Genomic DNA, 19,955 nt, shown 5'->3' with positions numbered 1-19,955 from the left:
AAAATAACCTATACTATACCCTTCCCTGGTATTCAAGCCTGCTTCATAACAAATTTCATAAAATTTGGTTCAGTTCTTCGACCGTGAATGACTAAGAGACAGACTACGAATTTATAACATTAGTATATTTTTATATAATTTTAATCATAAGATGATTATATCTATTTTTATAAACGAAAGAACTTTTCAATCAGTTTATTTTGGTTTTATTACAAGCCAGCATCACAATCTTAATTATATATTTACATAATGTTTATTTATGCCCATTTGCCTTTCAACTATAAATAAAAATAAAATAAAGAATCTACCACACATGTGAACGAAGTTTCAAGATGAACACGTTACACAATAATAATTTAGTTAAAATATAAGCACTAATGGCAGTTTGTGAATCTGTCTATTGCGTAAAGGAGGCGGAATTTTATATACAAATGTCGATATTTGCAGAACACACGTGTCGTCTCACTCGTCGCCTTTCTCTCGGCTTTCTACAAACTTGTCGCTTACGTAACACGGTCTGCCACTCGCCGATGGTTGAAATATTACGAAATTGTTCAAACAGTAATCGCCTCTATTACAAAGGTATAAGATTTAAATTGGCCTTAATGTTTTTATTTACTATTTTTACTTACATGTACCGAAACTAATGGTCACAGGTACGCGCGAACTGGTTTGTTTGTTATGGAACTTAATGCTCATATTTTTCTATAATAAAAAATATTGTAAAATGTAATGTCGGAATATTTGTATATAAAAATTAGAGATTTTAGTATCAATTTGTAATATCCGGTTAGATCAGTGATTCCCAAAGTGGTCCAGGTGGACCGCCAGGTGTCCACGGGAGACTTGCTGGGGGTCTACGTGGCGTGAATAAAAAATGGGGGTCCACGAAAATTTATCTGCTTTTGATAGTAAAGAGCAAAAATGTAAGCATAGTTTTTATAAGGGCCTACCTACATTGTTTTAAGTACCTAACTAAGAAGATAATATTTTAATAAGGCAAGCGACTGTTACTTGTTCAAACTTGCGTATTCGATATTACGTACAATTTCGTGTACAGACTTGCAAAGCGCTATCCGCCCGATAATTCTTAATGCTTGTTCAGACATGAACTTGATCACCACTATAAATATTTGATGCCAAAGGCAAACTCATTAATTTATTTCCGAAATTTCGAAAAAAGAGGTGTGAGAAAATTTATATCAGTGTTTGCTAGTGCCGGAGAAAAGTAAGTACCTACCTTTTTTTGTTTTAGTACTTAAGTATTTTGTTTACGTGTACTAGTCGGTTGATCACAACTGCTTATATAGATAGGTAACTTAGTAACTTACAGATATTTTAATTGTCCTCTTTCGATTTGAAGACAAACATAGCACGTTATATTCAATTGTTTTTTCACGAGAGAAGCACTACCTCTCAAAAAGGCCGAATAAGCAATATTGCAGAGCAATTAATTTTGTAATTTTTCTTGCAAATGAATACTAATTTTACCCGCTGTTGAAGAGGTTTTAGAAACTGTTTTGCACAAATCTCCATTTGACGTAGAGACTTACTCTGTTTTCGATTCCGTATTAGATTTCCTAGAAAGTAGAGATCCAGATTTAAAAGAAAACTTGATCAAATTCATAGCAGACGCAGAGAGAGAGCAGCGTATTTGACAGATTTGTTTAAAAAAATTAATGATATTAACTTGCAGTTACAAGGTGACAGCCTGAATTTAATAAAAACAAAGGGGATAATTTCGGCTTTTCTTGGGAAATTGAAATTTATGAAGCAAAACATTAGTCGCAGGTAGAATATATTGATGAGAACATCCATACCTACGTCAACATTTAAGTGCCCTGCATGATGACTTCAAAACCAGGTTTGAAGATATGCTGACGATGGATATATAGATCATAAATCCATTTGATGAAACGGAAGTGGCCAATGTTGTATTACAAGAGGAGCTGCTCGAGCTAAGCACCAATGAGGAGCTGAAGGTGGAATTTAGAAAAGGCTACCAAACATTTTGGCTGCAAGCAGAAATACCCGAAAAATATCCTGGACTGTGGGAAATCGCAAGGAATTTTTTAATAAGCTATATTAAATTTCCTTGCGATTTCCCTCGTCATACCTTGTCGAAAGTAGTTTTAGTGCCGTTACAAACCTCTAAACAAAAAAAGGAGCAAATTAAACATTATAGAGCGGGGGGATTTGCGGTTATTGCTCACAAAAATAAAGCCAAACATTGATCGTTTGCTGACACTCCATCAAATACATCCTTCCCATTAATTAAAATTATGACCTGAACCTATATTACCTTATTATTTTTTTCTTGTAATTCTATTCTTTTAATAAATAAAGTGTTACCATACCATACCATGTACCATTTTTCGTTTTTATTTTACCTATCGGAATATAGGGACAGAACTCAGAAGCGACACAATTTTTATTTTTTGGCGACTTTAAGAATGTGGTAGAAATGTAGCAGCAGGGGGTCCACCGAAACCAATAAAATTTTGAAAGTGGTCCACGAGAAAAATAAGTTTGGGAACTACTGAGTTAGATGCTTCTTAGGTAATATAAAAATCTGTTTGTACTTAAATCTTAATAATAGTCCTTATATGATAGGTGAATTTCATGGTATTGGTCAAAGATTGAATGGTCCACAAAGGAAAGATAACAATTGAGTTATTGAATTCCTTTTTGAATCAAATGGAATCGAAATCAATATCTTCTTAACTCTAAATGACTATTAAGAGCACTAACGCCTGTAGCTTCTAACGAGGAGAACCGGCAAGAAACTCAGCAGTTACGCTTTTCCATCAATTTACGTATCTATATTACGTAATTAAACACAATTAAATTTACTATTTACCCTGTATTTAAATCAACGAAGATTAATCAACTCTTAGATTTTTTGGACAGGGCCAATGCCGGTCCCCCTATCTATTACATAAAAAAATAAATAGAGGAGATCTCTTATTATGAGGTGCTATCTCAGAGTACCGTGTTCTCTCTACTGTTACTTATAAATTAATTAGGTTTCTTCAAACAAATATGTATAAAAATATTAATACAAATATCTAGTTGTTACTAACCCATACTCCACATATCAATAGCTGTGCCGTACGGCAAGCCCAGGATCACTTCCGGGCTTCTATAGAACCGAGATTGTATGTAGGTATAGACGCGGGCGTGTGTGTAGCACGAGCTCCCAAAATCTATGACTTTGATCGACGAACTTCCTCGGGCTTTGAGCAATATGTTTTCCTGAAAAAATATATGAAGTCATTTGTAATATTTAAGTCAGAGCCGCCTTTGTAAAAAAGAGATTTAGTCATGATAATTGGGAAATTAAGTAGTTTTATAGTTATTTATATTTGGAATGTTTGTTTGTGTAGGGAGTCTCGTGTCGAGTTAAAATATTGAAGCCGGATGTTGGAATCCCATTTAAGGGGTCAGAGAGGCTGAACCTCGGCTTACGAGGCCGTCGACGTCGTTATTGACTTATATATTGCAGTATGTCATTATTATGTTACATCTAGTCACGAAAAGTCTTAACAGACTTTTATTGAATTCTAATAAACGAATTGTTGTTATGAATCGTATAAATCGTTTGAATTTTTGCCATATTAAAATACTGTTATACTTTTTTGATCTTGGTGGTAGGGTTTTGTGTAAACCCGTCTGGGTTGGTCACCACCCACTCATCAAAAATACTATTATATAATAAATATACCGCAAATGTTTCGGTTTGAACGGTGCAGTACAGGCACAAGGGGTTCTGTCCCTCATCTTAGATCCCAAGGTTGTTGACGCATGGAGATATGAGGAATGAATATTTCTGATAGAATATTAATGATATATTTCTCACAGAATCAATGACTATGAGCAGTGTTGACCACTTACCATCAGTCTGCCTACCTATGAAGTAAAATTAAAATTATCAATTAAAAAAAAACAATACTTACAGGTTTTAAGTCGCAATGAATAATATTCTCCGCTTCGAGTAGCCTCAGACAGCGAAGAAGTGAACTCGAGAACCGTCTGATGAGGCTTAAGCTGAATCCTTGGTAATTGTTCTTTTTTATCAGCTCATAGAGATTAATACTGAAACAAACAATGACATATCTTTTAATGCTAAAATAATCAATATTTTTTGCATTGCTATGCTTTTTTTAGAAATATACAGTATTCCTTAAACCGGCAGTGCTTGGCCAAACTTGGGAACTAGATGTATGGCCTTCTGCCTGTAGTTACATGGGCCTTTTTCACCCTTCACACCGAAAGATAACAATACGAAGTATTACTGTTTGGCGGTAGAATATCTGATGAGTGGGTGTTACCAAACCAGACAGACTAGCACAAGCCCCATCACCAAGTGGTTGGTCCACTAAGATGCTTCACTGCAGGTTAACGAAGATTTTCTCATGAGCACAATATGAGTTAAAAATAAGCATGCAAATAATCTGACGCTCTTGATTTGAACCTAATATGAGTTAATCCACGACCTATAACCAGGTATCCTATCTAGCTGTTTTACAATTACAGTGATTTTTTCAATTGTAAGAAAATTAAAAAAATTGGATATTAAAGGTAACTTGTATATAATGTTCATATATCGTTTTATATTTGAATATATTTTCGCCATCATTTAAATAATGATGTAATTAATAATAATTGTAATTATGCATACATGAATGTGATTGAAGAATAAGGAAATAAGGGATCAGATTAAACTCCCAAATTCTAAAATACGTTGGTAAACCGTATTCCGTTAAAGCGTTACATACTTAATATGTATAGATATTTAATTGTAACTTGTTAACTGTTGGGCTGTTGCGGTACACTCTTCTCAAAAAATTACGCACATTTATTTCATTTTAAAGCTTTGACAAATAGGTGACATTTTGGATATGATTTTCAACAACAGATCGACGGCATAATGAGCGATTACTGTGTTTTTGCAATCCCAAAAGTAATACGTGATAGTCACAACACATTACCATCAAGTACATACGTACGTACGTCAGTACGCAATAAGTCAATTTAAATAATAGTAATATAATATTTTATAAACCTATTACATAAAATATAATCTTGTATAGAGGTTCTGTACAAGATTATTAATTAGTCCCAACTTCTCACGTCTAGAATAAGGCTCTTCATAAAACGTATATACCGTAATAACGAACACCGTCATGTTTCAAAACCACTCCGTCTATGGGTGAGACCCGTGCAAAAACCCCGTATGGAAAATGGCGGCTTCAGGATCTATATATGAAGATACGCTGGATTATATTACGAATGTGAATACCTTGTCCCAGTTAGGGTACATTGACGTTACGAAGACAAAAACTCGTTACAAGTTTATACAACGATGATAAACAGTTTACGCAGTCACTTTAATTAATCAAATGAATAATTAGATCTTGCGATAATTGAAACAAACAAAAGGACTAAAAACTTTTTGTAAAGAAATGAAATCGGTATTGAGCGCTAGATTTACATTTCCTTACACTTGGAGCTACGGATCAGGGGGGGAAATTTTCAGGGTCATTAAAACTTACGAGGATGTGAAAATAAATATTTGCATGATGTATATATACATATGTTTGTATATATACATTAAAATATTCTCTAAAAAATATGTAATAAATTTTCTGCTATGAATGAGTTAATTTATTTATTTAAAATTTGCAATGCAAAATTTCGTTAATGCGGAGGATTTTTTACAGTGCACAGTGGCGGCACTAATGTTGGCACTACTGGTGCTACCCCATCTACATAACGCTATTGTTTCAACCAACACATGATATTCTATTCTCAATTGGCGTAAGGAGTCTATTTTTAATTAGAGATGATTATGAGATTTTTTATAGAGTGATTATCTTTTATGTAATACAGTCATCGGTTAAAATTGGATTGGTCTAACAACTGGACCATCTCAGCTCTTGTAAACTAAACTGAAATTATTTATTCAACTACAGTGAAGCTAGTCAGTAAGGACGAACTCAAAACTCAACGCAATACGCGAATGAGAAATGACAGAATTTGCGCCTTGCGATTTGCGCCAATGACTATAATAATTATAATATTTAAAGGAAAAACGTATCGAAATAGAATATCATAAGTTGGATTTAAAGTATATTGTAATTATCTGTGATTATTAACGTACAATTATTTCGGTTGAAAAACAGCAACTACTGACATTTCTTGCTTCCATCGGCAAAAGCGCAATAGTTTAAGGGCAATCGCAATTTAAAAAGTGACAGCATCGATCCTGAACCCTAGGTTTATCGTCGTCCCCACTGACAACACAAAATTTAACCTTTATTGGAGGGTTAAAAAGTAATATTAGCAATTCCTCATAATGGGATATTACTACCATTTTTTTAAAAACATCAGATGTATTAAGTTCTTCTGGATAGAATCAAAATTCCGAACCTATGGCAGCTTAACATCACTATTGTAGTGGTAGCTAAAACGACGAATCAAAATTTGATAAGAGTCTACTTGAACAAAGTATAGTTTGATTTTGATTTTACCGGTAACGGTTCTGAAATACGTCACTGCGGTAATAGTCGAAATGAACGTATCTAGTTTCATGGTACGGCGTGATACAAGACCTGCATTGCCATTCATTAGCTTCCGCAGTTCGTTAACTTCGTTTGGCGTAGGTTACCATTTTATTTTCTTTTATGTATTTTGTAGGTTATTCATCCACAGAACATTAGCATAATTGCAAAGTTCAAATGGTATTTCTATAGTTATATCAATAGTTATTTTTCATTAGCAATGTCTTGTAAACAATTATTTTTTTAGTATGTGTGTAAATTATAGGAAATCAAATCGGTATCTTTTAGAGTTTATTATTAAACAGTAGGTACAAAAAAGTTTTGACAGTTTAAATTGAAAGTTAATAGCGTATAACTTATTTTGAATATAATATTACGAGCAGGAGCATTATATATTTTAAATGCTTGTATCATATATTAACGTTTTTTTAATTACTTAGAGGTAGGCTTTGCGCGTCTGGGTAGTTCCCACTAACTTATCATATATTCTACCGCCAAAGAGTAAAAGTATTATTGTGTTCTGGACTAAAGGGGCAACGAGTCTGTGTAACTAAAGCCACAAGGGACATGAAATATGAGTTACCAAGGTTGATAGCACATTTTTTAATATTTTTTACAATACCAATGTGTATCGACAGTGGTCACCACTTACCATCAGGTGACTCATTTGTATTTGAAATAAAAGGGTAAATATTTCAATGTTACAAAGCTTTATTTACATGAGAATTATCAACACTAAGTCCTTAAATATATACAAATTTGAATTAAAAATAGTTACTGTATAAATCATGACCACGTGGAATGGTGGCAAGAATGCTTTGAATCGCAAAAATAAGGGTTAAGTATAATAACATTAACGACGTACCTCATAAGCTCGAAACTGATGCAGAGATGATTTCGAAAGTAGAAATAATCCAGCATATGTATGACGTTGTGCGTTTGGTCTTTGTCCTTCAACCTGAGGTGGTCCAGCACCCGCACTTCCACCAGGGCCTGGTGATGGAATCGCTTCTTATTCCTGATGATCTTGATGGCGACCTGGTTACCGCTGCGGTGGTCGAGTGCTCTTATCACTTGACCGAATGATCCTTTGCCGATCACTTCGAGGATCTCGTACCGATATGCGATGTGGTCGTGAATTTTCTGGATAGTAAAAAAGATTGAATGTGCATGAATAAATATATAAATAATTTAAAAGAAAAATGGGCGACTTTTTTGTATTTAATTATTATACCTATAGAATATAATTGGTTGAAAACTAAGGATCTTCATGGCAGTTTTTTTTGGTAGAATCTACTCTTCAAACCTTCTGATAACTGAATTTTTGAATAAGGAATTTCATTATATTCAATTTATACTGAGTGCTTGTTTTTTTATCATCCGAAAGGCGTTATACTCTCATTTTCTTTCTAATGGTTCTTTTTATGATAATATAATTTATCTATAACATATATTACGCTATAATCTTTGCTGGTACCATTGTAACTGCTGCAGCGGAAATGACGCGGCAAACTGTCGCGTGTTCGTTCCCCGCTGCGTTTAATATTTGTTTTCGGAACATCGACTTTTATTAATGGTTTATATATCATAAAACGATCGTCAAAGTTAGGGTAATTTGTCCAGAATTAGCACACGATTATTAAGTAAGTGTTATTTAATTAATCTCGATTTATTTTATTTTTTAAAAATTGTTTGTTCATATTTGTTGTAAAAAATACTTTTTGATCAAAACCTCATTGTTGGTGATTCGATAATAATTGAGAGTAAATTTTTAAGATAGTCTGTTTAGGTTTATTCCGTTATATAATGGATAAGAATAAAGTTTTACTGGTATCACGTGTACGGTGCTGCACGCGCAATATTTTCAGCCCATAAATAGAAATACAAAAACGTACACAGCAAACCTCTTAAACCCGAGATTTTACAGCCTGAAATACTTTCTCTATTTGATCAAAAAACCAGGTCACATTTGCATAATCAACGGCAAGTTTTCTAGCGGTCTAGAGTTTCTGCAATGTATTTACTTCATAAATGTTTTAAACATTTAAAAAGTTTGCATCGAGTTTTCTTTAGTACAACGTTGTTACGTTCGCTATTACTATGATCATCTGTCAGGTCACGTTTACACCTAATTTAATCTGGCAACATTGAAATTAATAAAAAACAAAAACATCACTACCTTGTTCAATTTGATAATTATATTTATTTTATTTATAAAATGTATTCCATTGCCGGTAATTATGAACAAATCATTTTAATTATGTATTCACGAAAAGAAAGCGAAGCTGTTCTGATTTCGTTTATGTTAAATAGGGAAGCTAATATTTGATTTATTATGTGAACTAGAGCTGAGGCAAATATCCGTTTCATGTTCGATATTTGACATTAAAAATTTGACTCCGATCTCGTGTAAGTATTTGACAAATTATAACAACTTTCAACGCGAACATATTGTAATGAATTCTATTTAGTTCAGACTATAGACAAGAGGAGAAGACATAGCATAATTTTATCTGGAGTGATTTAGCGCGAACTATTAGTAAATATCGCAATATAGCACGGGGTTAGCTGGGATATAACCAACTTAAACTTATCTAATACAAAACAACCTCACGAAATATTTAAAATAGTAATTTATTTACCGAACACAATATTTAATAAAACCCACCGTCGTATCGTCCAGTCTGTCGTAAGAAGAATAAATAAAAAAGGTCGTATAATCAATGATATATTTTTGTCTAAGATGTCGCTCTACCATCGGAGAAAATAAATAAATATTTTTTTCTATTTAGTTCTTTAATAAAACCCTGTAAAAAATAATTATAATTACCAATAGTATAACTTACTTTGTTGTAACTGCCGTTCTCATCATCAAAGCCGCAATTGTTGGGTAACGTGGACCACGCCTGGACCTTGCTCGCCTCGAGCCCCAAGAACCAGACTTCGGGATACTTTCGTACTTCTGTCCTTTCCCACGCCGTTAATCTTTCCCCATATAACTTTAAAATATCTGGAACAAAAAAGGTTTTATGTAAATTAAAAACTGTAAACCTACTTTACCTTTGATTATTTATAAGTATAGATAGTGTCAATAAAAAAAAAATGAGAAAAAAATAGTGGCCACCAGTTGGGCATGACGTGTAGGGTGCGTCAAACGTAGCTATCACTCATACCAATGTAATAAAGTTGTATCGTTTGTTTTAGTTTTTTGTTTGTGTGACATTCAATCTAGACGGTGGTAGATTTTTGACAATCAATAAGCAAGTGTAAACACTTCTATATTGAATAAAGATTTTTGACTTTTGACTTTGACTTTGACTTTTGAGACTAGTGGGTGTCCCGCGAAACTTCGCGTTTATTCGAAAGATTTTTTAGGAATTTCGGAACGTATGACACGTTTTGTTTTCATTTAATTTAATTAACATACATATATAATTGTACTTAACTAACATGACTGTATTTTTAGATGTTGAAAAAGAGTAACTACTGAATTCCTTGCCGGTTCTTCTCGGTAGAATCTACATTCCGAACCGTGATAGCTTTACTTTAAATAGTTTGTTAAATGACGATTCAAAAGTGCTTGTAAAAGCCTACTTGAATAAAGTATATTTTGATTTTGATTTTTGTTTATAAACTGCAAGTCACTCATCTAATTTTGGCACCAAAATGATAAAACTATATTTAAATGAAATATTTAATATCAAATAGTATACATTAGTTCAGTTACAATTGGAGTTTGTCGATAACAATTAACTTTAATTTTGTTTGAGTTTTTCATTTCTTTTCGTATACAGCCGTAGTATCGCTCTCTAGCCGGTCAGTAACATTTTTCCGCTCTTTAAAATAAATTATTTGTTAAATTGTAACAATTTAGTAAATTGCAATCAAGAATCCTCTTTATTTTTCTGCACCTCTACGGCCGGAGCTCTTCAAAATTAGACCATAATCGAATTATGACTGTACGTGCAGCTACCGTCTCATAATCACTGGGACGAAAATCGGATTACGCTAATAACAAATAAAATATACATATGTATGTACATAAAAATAATCTAATAGCTTTACCAAACACAGTTGTTTGGGGAACGATTAGTACAACAATGTTGTGTTATTTTATTTCGAATGTCAAATCCAAATTTAGAATCGAAGTCAAAATCAAAATATACTTTATTCAAGTAGGCTACAAGTACTTTTGTATCGTTGTTTTACAAACGATATGAAGTGAAGATACTCAAAACCTTGACTAGGGCTGAGTGGCGTCCCGTTTTGATATCACACCACTGCACAGTTTACAGTTTATGTAGTCACTAGGCGCTCTTTTCGGTATCATGTATTTTTTAATTTCGTTGTGTTATTAGTTATATTTTAGGTTTGAAAAGATATTAGTTTCGTTTTTGTTTTAACTTATTCTTGCGAAGCAGAGCCGAGATGGCCCAGTGGTTAGAACGCGTGCATCTTAACCGATGATTTCGGGTTCAAACCCAGGCAGGCACCAATGAATTTTCATGTGCTTAATTTGTGTTTATAATTCATCTCGTGCTCGGCGGTGAAGGAAAACATCGTGAGGAAACTTGCACGTGTCTAATTTCAACGAAATTCTGCCACATGTGTATTCCACCAACCCGCATTGGAGCAGCGTGGTGGAATATGCTCCATACCTTCTCCTCAAAGGGAGAGGAGGCCTTAGCCTAGCAGTGGGAAATTTACAGGCTGTTTATGTTATGTTATGTTATTCTTGCACACCCCGTATTTGCCAATAAAACATTATTCTATTCTAGTCTATTCTAAATCAATGGTTACAGAAATAGGGAAATTGTGTTCATCTATTATAAAATTCGTTAAACAATATTCAAAACAGTGACTGTCAATTTTTTATTATGGCGCAAGATAATTACAATTTTCAGATTCAGTTATATAGAAATAATATCTATTTATTTTTCTTTTTCTCAGTACAACAAATACGTTATATAGTTGCATATAATAACATAAAACTTAATGCAATACTAGTTGCAACTAGCCCACATGTGAAAACAAAATTTAAAAAATCTTAATCTTTTTCTGTATCTTTAACGATGCATACACGATGCAAAATTAAATAATCTAATGGTGAGGCGTAGTTAAGACGTTAAAGCGTAACAAATAAATAAATATACATAAATAACAAACTCACTTTATAATTAAAATCAAAGTCAAAATATACTTTCAAGTTAGCACTTGCGAGCACTTTTGATTCGTCATTAATCTGATTAAATTAAATTCGAACCAACCACCAGTTCGGAATGTACATTCAACCGAGAAGAACAGGCAAGAAATTCAATAGTTACTCTTTCCGACAATCAGTTACATAGATCCTTACTAATATTATAAAGGAGACAGTATGCTAATGGAGCACCCATTACTTATAACTCTTTCACGCAAAAACTACTGAATGGATTTTAATGAAATATTACAATAATATAGCTTATACATAAAAAATAACGCATTTTTAGCATTAGCATTTTTTTTTAGCATTAGCAGCCTGTAAATTTCCCACTGCTGGGCCAAAGGCCTCCTCTCCCTTTGAGGAGAGGGCTTGGAGCATATTCTACCACGCTGCTCCAATGCGGGTTGGCGGAATACACATGTGGCAGAATTTCGTTGAAATTAGGCACACGCAGGTTTCCTCACGATGTTTTCCTTCACCGCCGAGCACGAGATAAGAGACGAGAGATAAACACAAATTAAGCACATGAAAATTCAGTGGTGCCTGCCTGGGTTTGAACACGAAATCATCGGTTAAGATGCACGCGTTCTAACCACTGGGCCATCTCGGCTCTCAACTATATAAATAACGCAGAGACTACTAATGTACGAAGATATTGTGCGAATAATACCTGACAGGCTGACAACCAATTCCTAAAACGCGAACGTAATTATTAAATACAATAATCATTACTTATCTCGTATGGAAATTAACGAATACTGACGGGAATATTATACATAATCCTTTATCGAGTAAGGTTTAGGTATTTAATGAATGATTTTTTAACATGTGATTGAAATGTATTGATTGGCACAGCTAAAGTTAGATTCGATGCTCGTATTTATAATATAACTATATAGGATAGACTGAAACTTGAACTAACATCCATCATCTGTAATAAATTCATCAGGGTGCCGAGTGTTCCGACACGATCCAGATCTGATCGGGTCAAGGGCGGAACGCGACGAATTGTTTATTTATTCAGTAGATATTTTGTCATCACGGATTAATTATGAAAAATTAAAATTAAAGTAATCGTGTCGATTAGATTTGGATTGTTTTTAATGGTCTTGATTATTGCGAATCGTTTGTACTACGCAACATTATGAAAAGTTAAGCAATGTTACTTTGAATTAATCAGGATTTCAAAAATAACTACGATATTGCGAATCTTTTTTTATATTATATACATTTGATAAATAAAATCTAAAATTAGTTGGGCATATTTTTGTAAGTTTTTTCCTTCTTTTTCTCTCTTAATATATTTAAAGGTAACTTAAGAATAAGTCTAACAAATGTGAGAACTGCTTGGGAAGTAACTGACTCCTAAGATATGTCGTCTCCTAATTTAGGGGTACAGGCCTCATATATATGTAACATATTGTTAAGCAATAAAAACATTATTTTGATTATGATCTCCTAATATTTCTTAAAATATTTTTTACTTATGGGCCGGGTGTACAATCCGCACAGTCGTACATAAGCTTACTTCGGGACCCCAGTAAAATACTTCACTTTTTACACTGATATTTTATTCTTCACGTATAAATTATTATTATTGAACTGAATACACAAACATTTCTCGGACATTAGTATTTACAACAATACCAAACGTTAGCGCGATTTAATTTCGGTACAGTGACTTCTATTATTTAAATATTAAAACATATTAGAAATGACTTTTAACTAAATACTTTTTGCATAGCTCTGACGTTGTATTTAAAAACTTACACCTAATGACACAAATCGAACTAAAGCGATTACACACCGGGCCCGAAATAAACGATTATTATGATCATTAACAGTATTTTAATGTTTTATTTGAATTTTAATTTCTTAATCATAATTTTTTATGTATATTATATATGTTAATATTTCTCTCCAGAGACGTGCTGTCCGTGTCATCGGTATATAATATTATTTATAATTGTTATATGAAATTATGTTATTCTAATGTACTTGCATTTTATTGCGACCTCCGTGGTCGAGTAGTGTGTACACTGGTTTTCATGGGTACGCCACTCCGAGGTCCCGGGTTCGATCCCCGGCCGAGTCGATGTAGAAAAAGTTAATTAGTTTTCTATGTTGTATTGGGTCTGGGTGTTTGTGGTACCGTCGTTACTTCTGATTTCCATAACACAAGTGCTTTAGCTACTTACATTGGGATCAGAGTAATGTGTGTGATGTTGTCCAATATTTATTTTATTTATTTTATTATTGCCAAGCATCAATTTATATGTTAAAAACTTTTAGTTTCGGTCAAATGTTGCAAATAAATTGCGACACAACTGAGTCATTGAGTCAAAATTAAACACACGCTTTGGGTGATAATAACAATACCATGTAATAATAAGCTTTATTACAAAAATTGTTAGTAGATATTTTTCTTGGTGGTAACTACAGGCAGAAGGGACATAACATCTTAGTTCCCAATGTTGCATTGGCGATATAATATATAAAATATAACAGGTAAAGTTATACTATTAAAGAAATATACTACAAGATATTAAATTTACAGGGAATAGAAATAAATAAATTTAATATCTTTAAAAAACTGTACAAGGTATCAATATATATATTTAAGCGAAAAACCACTCACTCATTAATCACGAAATCTCAGAAACTATATAACACCTACAGACTTGAAGTTTGACAGGTTGTTTATAAAACTCCACCCCAAGGGGGGTAAAACGGGAGTTGGAAGTTTGTGTTTTATAAAATTCGCGCGGGTAAAGCCGCAGTTTCAGTTAGTATATTTGTTCGATAATCCTTTTAAAATAAAATAGCAAAAACATTTATATCAAACTTTGCCATTTTATTTATCCGTCTCTTCGCCTTTTATATTATAACATTGTAAATTAAAATCCGAGTTACGTCTACCTGTATGTATGCACTTATCTCAGAAACTATTTGCGGATTTTCTTTTAGTCTGCACATATATAATAATATTTGAACAAAATGAACTAACGTCAGCTGTTAAAATATGGACTTAAGCTAATAGGGTTAGACGTATATAAAAATAGTACAGAGAGGATTTGATCATATCAAAGAGTTAAATAAAAGTTTAAACGTAGAGTCGCATTATATACCTTAGCAAGTAACAAGCAAAGCTGTATGCTAGAATTATATTCTAGTATTGGATACAAAATATTCTTGTAATTACCAATCAAAACGATTGTTAACGTAAACAAACCTAAATATCCCCTTCATTAGACCTTAACTTTATTCAAATATGTTTCCGTCTTATAGAGGAGGAAAAACACGAAGAGTTCTTATGAGGTCACATGGAGCGTCGCCAAGTGTTATCAATGTCCTCACAAAAACCCCCAACAAAATATACATAACAAAACATAACTTACTGGGTTACTAGGATTGCTGGATAATGGAGAATATATAATAACTAGCTATACCCGCGGCGTTACCCTCACCAAATTTATAAAACTATAACACACAAACATACATCCCCATTTTACCTCCCTGAGGGATGAAATAAAAAAAATCTATGTCCTGTAACTCGAACTGTCATCTTACCAAATTTCTTCTAAATCAGTTTAGCGATTTAAGCGCGAAGAGGTTACAGACAGTGACTTTCGTATTTGTAATATTAGTAGGGTTTTATCTTAGCTGTTACTTTTGACGTCTTTAAAAACTGCGTTGAGGTTTCAACCTCAACATCGAGATTGGTATAACAATATGTTGCGTCACGTAACTTTGCGACTTTAAATTCTATTAATATTGCGTTGGAGTACGGTCGACAATGACGTGAGATCTTACTGACTCGAGCACCTGTTTATTATTTTTATCTCCAGGCCATATTTCAAACTTAAATTCATTTATTCAATATAGCGTTACGCTCACTTACTAATTGTCAGATTAAGCACTACCAACGGTTCGGAAAATAAAATACCCTGACCTGAGAAGAACCGACGAGAAGAAACACAGCAGGATTATTTTTAAATGTCTCGTTTTCAATTATTGTTTTTATACAATAACAATAAATATATTTTTGTTATTTAAAACATCCTGGAGGCGATCATCTCATTCCCAAGGTGTGCAATCATTTAATAAGTCATTAGTTTTGTACTATCCTTTAGCACAGAAACGCACTTTTACGATTATTTTAAATTTAACAGTTGAATATTTTTGAATTTCATTTTCGCTTTCTAGGATCCTATTGTAAAAGAGTATACAAAATGTAATTCTAACCCTGTGTGATCGGGTAATTGAATGGACGGTTAAGTGAGCCATGTGGTGGTAAGAGTACACAGCCTATGGAGCTTGGGTATTGAGATGTTATGATCATTGTTCCTGTAGTTACATTGGTTCGCTCATTCTTTAAACCCTTTGGCTGTAGAATATCTGATGAGTTGGTGGTACCTATCCCTATAAATATCTTAAAATAAAACTTAAATATTCATAATTCGAATCAATAGATTTTCTTCAATCGTGTATTAGCATAATAAACCTTTATAACTATTACAAACTAAGGTCCGAGGTGTTTATTTCGGAACCGGTGGTAGATTTTTGACTATCAATAAGTAAGCGTAACACTTCTATATTGAAAAAAGATTTTTAACTTTAACTTTGACATTACCTATGTATATAATAAAAAATAGTAATGTATTTACATAATATGGTTATAAATTGATTTGACAATAGCACCCTTTATAATTTGAGAGAGCCTCCCTGAATTCGCGTCTGCCTGCTTATTATTCTAATTACATTCTGTCATGTTAAAAATTTTTAAGAGTTATTATCATCTGACTTCAGAAAATTTTGTAGGTCATCCATTAAGTATATGAGACATTTCCAATTTAAAGATATTTTTTAATGACAACAGGACCAACGCCTTGATGTACATGACATATTTAAATGACGAGGTCTAGAATAATTACATGTACCAGTAATATCTCATAATTATAAGGTGTTCATAGATAAATATTAAGGCTGTAAAGATCACATCATGCAGACACACACTAACATAAAATAACTGTTCCCTATATTTTACTTTACCGAAATTCAAAGACGCTAAAAAGTCTTCGTTTTGTAATCCAAAAACCAATCAGTATCCAGCCTATACTTACGAGTTGTTAAGTTTGGCCATCGTTCATCCACAAATAATGAAGAAAACATTGTCCTACTTATATAAATATTTATATTACTGTCTGTCTAAGACTTTATTGTATAAATCCTTAAGTTTTATAGTCAACAAACCGTGCACAAAAGAATATTGATGTCTAACAAAAAGCTTTCAGAAAATATCCCATAGGAGAAACTGTCGAATCACCGCTTACTCCTTGGAGGAGAAATAAAGAGGCTCTCAGAATATCCAATATACCTATATATTTTTACCTGTATTAAGCAATATGCTTCAACTTATTGTTAGTAGTAGATCACGAATTCAAGCACTACGAAGCACAATTGATAATTTAAATTTATATTATTTAAGTTAGAGGAGTGCCTTGAGGTAACTATGTCAAAGACAGTATATACGACTCTTACAAGATTTTATCCATCACAAACAAAACCGTCGACTTTAAATAAAATAAATATTGGACAACATCACATACTCTGATCCCAATGTAAGTAGCTAAAGCACTTGTGTTATGGGAGATCAGAAGTAACGACGGTACCACAAACACCAAGACCCCAAAACAATATAGAAAACTAATGAACTTTTTCTACATCGACTCGGAGTGGCGTACCCATGAAAATCAATGTACACGCTACTCGACCAAGGAGGTCGTCAAACATAGCCCTCGTTGACGATGTTATACATAAAAACCTTCATAAAAGCGCTGCATCATCCGGTTTTATTTACATTGACTTAGGAGTTCTGTTATTAAAACGAAGGTGCTTTTTTATGGTATTGGTTGGCGGACGAGCATATGGGCCACCTGATGGTAAGTGGTCACCACCGCCCATAGACTGATAGTTGTAAGAAATATTAACCATTTCTTACATCACCTATGCGCCACCAACCTTGTGAACTAAGATATTATGTCCCTTGTGCCTGTGATTACACTGGCTCACTCACCCTTCTAACCGGAACACAACAATACAGAGTACTGTTATTTGGCGGTAGAATATCTGATGAGTGGGTGGTACCTATCCAGACGGGTTTGCACAAAGCCCTACCACCAAGTAAACTTTCACAATATATTTTATTTTAAATAGCGGACATAATGAAATATAATTTTAGAGAATAATTAAATAACAATTACAAAATTGTTCTTAAAAATCCCGTCTGAATTAAAACAATAACAAAAACAAGTTTAAATAATATTATAAATAAATTAAACCGTATAAAACAGAAAGACAGAAAAGGGTGAAGTCGCCTGGAGAGATCATAACGCTTTTACCTCATGTGACGACTTCTGCAAAAATCGTTACCTTTATTAATATAGACTGGTTTAATACAATGGCCTAATAGAGGAGTTTAAAATATATTGTAAATGAGAAATCTAATTAACATTGTTATCATTTAATTTAGAACCGACTGTCGATATCTTTGAGATATAGGTTCTGCATGGCACCAGATATGGCAATGTGCCAGATTATCTCGCAAGAGGCTCAAGAGGTTGCGCTAATCGCATTAGAGGTCGTGGTCATTGTTACACAGACTATATGGCGATTCAGTTATAAGTATAGATTTTCATGTTTTGAAATCATATTAAAAAAAGTTTATTTCAAATGTTCGCATGTGTCAGATTAAATAAGAAATAAATAAATAATTAGACAATTACAAACAAGGCTTGTAAACACTATGTATTGTATGTTTTAATCAATTCTGTAATAATAATAATTTAATTTAAGCTATTTTTGAATTGTGTTGATAACATTGATGTTAAATAAGAGGGTACTTTGACTTTTCTGTTCATTATTGTGAGTCACGTGATTTGTAGTGAGGCTTATATAAGTGATGGAAGCTCGGTACAGACGACTTTTTTTTACTTTTCACTTTGATCCTGGACCAGCAAGGTGCTAACATTTAAGGTACGATATAATTTTGTGATATAGTATAATTGTTATTGCTTGTTAAATTATTGATGAATATATGAATTGTGTTTTTTTTTTTGCAATTATCAAAATACAATGTTAGTATTGAGGTGATTGGTGTTACTGTAAATATTAATTGATACAATATTACGATTACTACAGCTATTATAATGGTTAAATAAATATTTGTGTTTCTTAAAATATCCTGACATAATGTATTAAGTCTCTATAAAAAATCTAACACATGCGTAGTACACATCAATAAATAATTAAAATAATTACTATTGTAATTTGACCAATCGTAAACACATCAATCTAGTTCCAGTAGTATACAAATAATCCCTTATACGGTCAAACATATTATATTATATTACTAGCCCCGGCTTAGCACGGGTGCAATACTGATACTGTTTACTAAATAATTTCATTATATTATACTAAGTTCATAGCTTTTTATCATTAGACAATACAAACCGCTATGTTCCTGCGTTTTAAATCTGTAATATCTTCGAAAACATTAATTTAAATTACATGTTGTAAAGGGCCATATTGATCTATATTAAATGCACAATGTATTTAAGGTACTTAATTAGATAGGGATTAATGCTATATTGCTTAAAATCGCTTCGAAAATAAGTCATTATTTCTCGTAAAAATAGAGGATAAAAATGGTTATTGTGGGTTATCCCTAAGAGATAGACATATATCATTACAGACTTTTTTGAAGATCTTTATAAGGTGTACAATACTGTAGTACATTATTTTGATCTATCTTGTAGGGTTCAGCCAGCGTTTGCAACATAAGCGCAAAAAATTGTGTTTATTTACGACAATGATCAGTGTTTCACTACTATATTGTGCATGTATTATACATATGAAACTTCCTCTTGAATCGCTCTATCTATTAAAATCCGTTGTATAATTTTAAAGACAGACAGCGGTAAGCTACTTTGTTTTATACTATGTAATGATTGCCATCTGCCGCGACCTCGCCCGGTTCAATTAGTACAATATATTGTTTCGTTTTCATGAGAACGACGATTATATATATATAATTATTTGGAAGTGTTTTATCGATTAGATGAAGTTGAAAAAAAAAAAAAATTAAGACGTTTTTTTCGAAATGTTTCAGGATCTAAGTATTAAAGGTC

General features: G+C 32.8%; 1 protein-coding gene across 2 annotated transcripts in view; it reads right to left on the bottom strand.

Annotated features, from left to right (window-relative positions):
- The window catches only part of LOC113396670 (dual specificity tyrosine-phosphorylation-regulated kinase 2), a 59,367-nt gene that overhangs the window by 16,109 nt on the left and 23,303 nt on the right, over positions 1–19,955 (bottom strand). For both annotated transcript variants that reach the window (XM_064220651.1, XM_064220650.1), the window contains exons 3-6: positions 9,410–9,573; positions 7,429–7,706; positions 3,957–4,095; positions 3,084–3,255 (exon numbers count right to left, since the gene is read on the bottom strand). In XM_064220651.1, the coding sequence (XP_064076721.1) occupies positions 3,084–3,255; positions 3,957–4,095; positions 7,429–7,706; positions 9,410–9,573 (753 nt within the window). The remainder of the gene's footprint in view (positions 1–3,083; positions 3,256–3,956; positions 4,096–7,428; positions 7,707–9,409; positions 9,574–19,955) is intronic.

Source organism: Vanessa tameamea, chromosome 4 (assembly GCF_037043105.1).
Source record: "Vanessa tameamea isolate UH-Manoa-2023 chromosome 4, ilVanTame1 primary haplotype, whole genome shotgun sequence".
Classification (NCBI taxonomy): domain Eukaryota; kingdom Metazoa; phylum Arthropoda; class Insecta; order Lepidoptera; family Nymphalidae; genus Vanessa; species Vanessa tameamea.
This window is presented reverse-complemented; position numbering and strand designations above follow the sequence as displayed.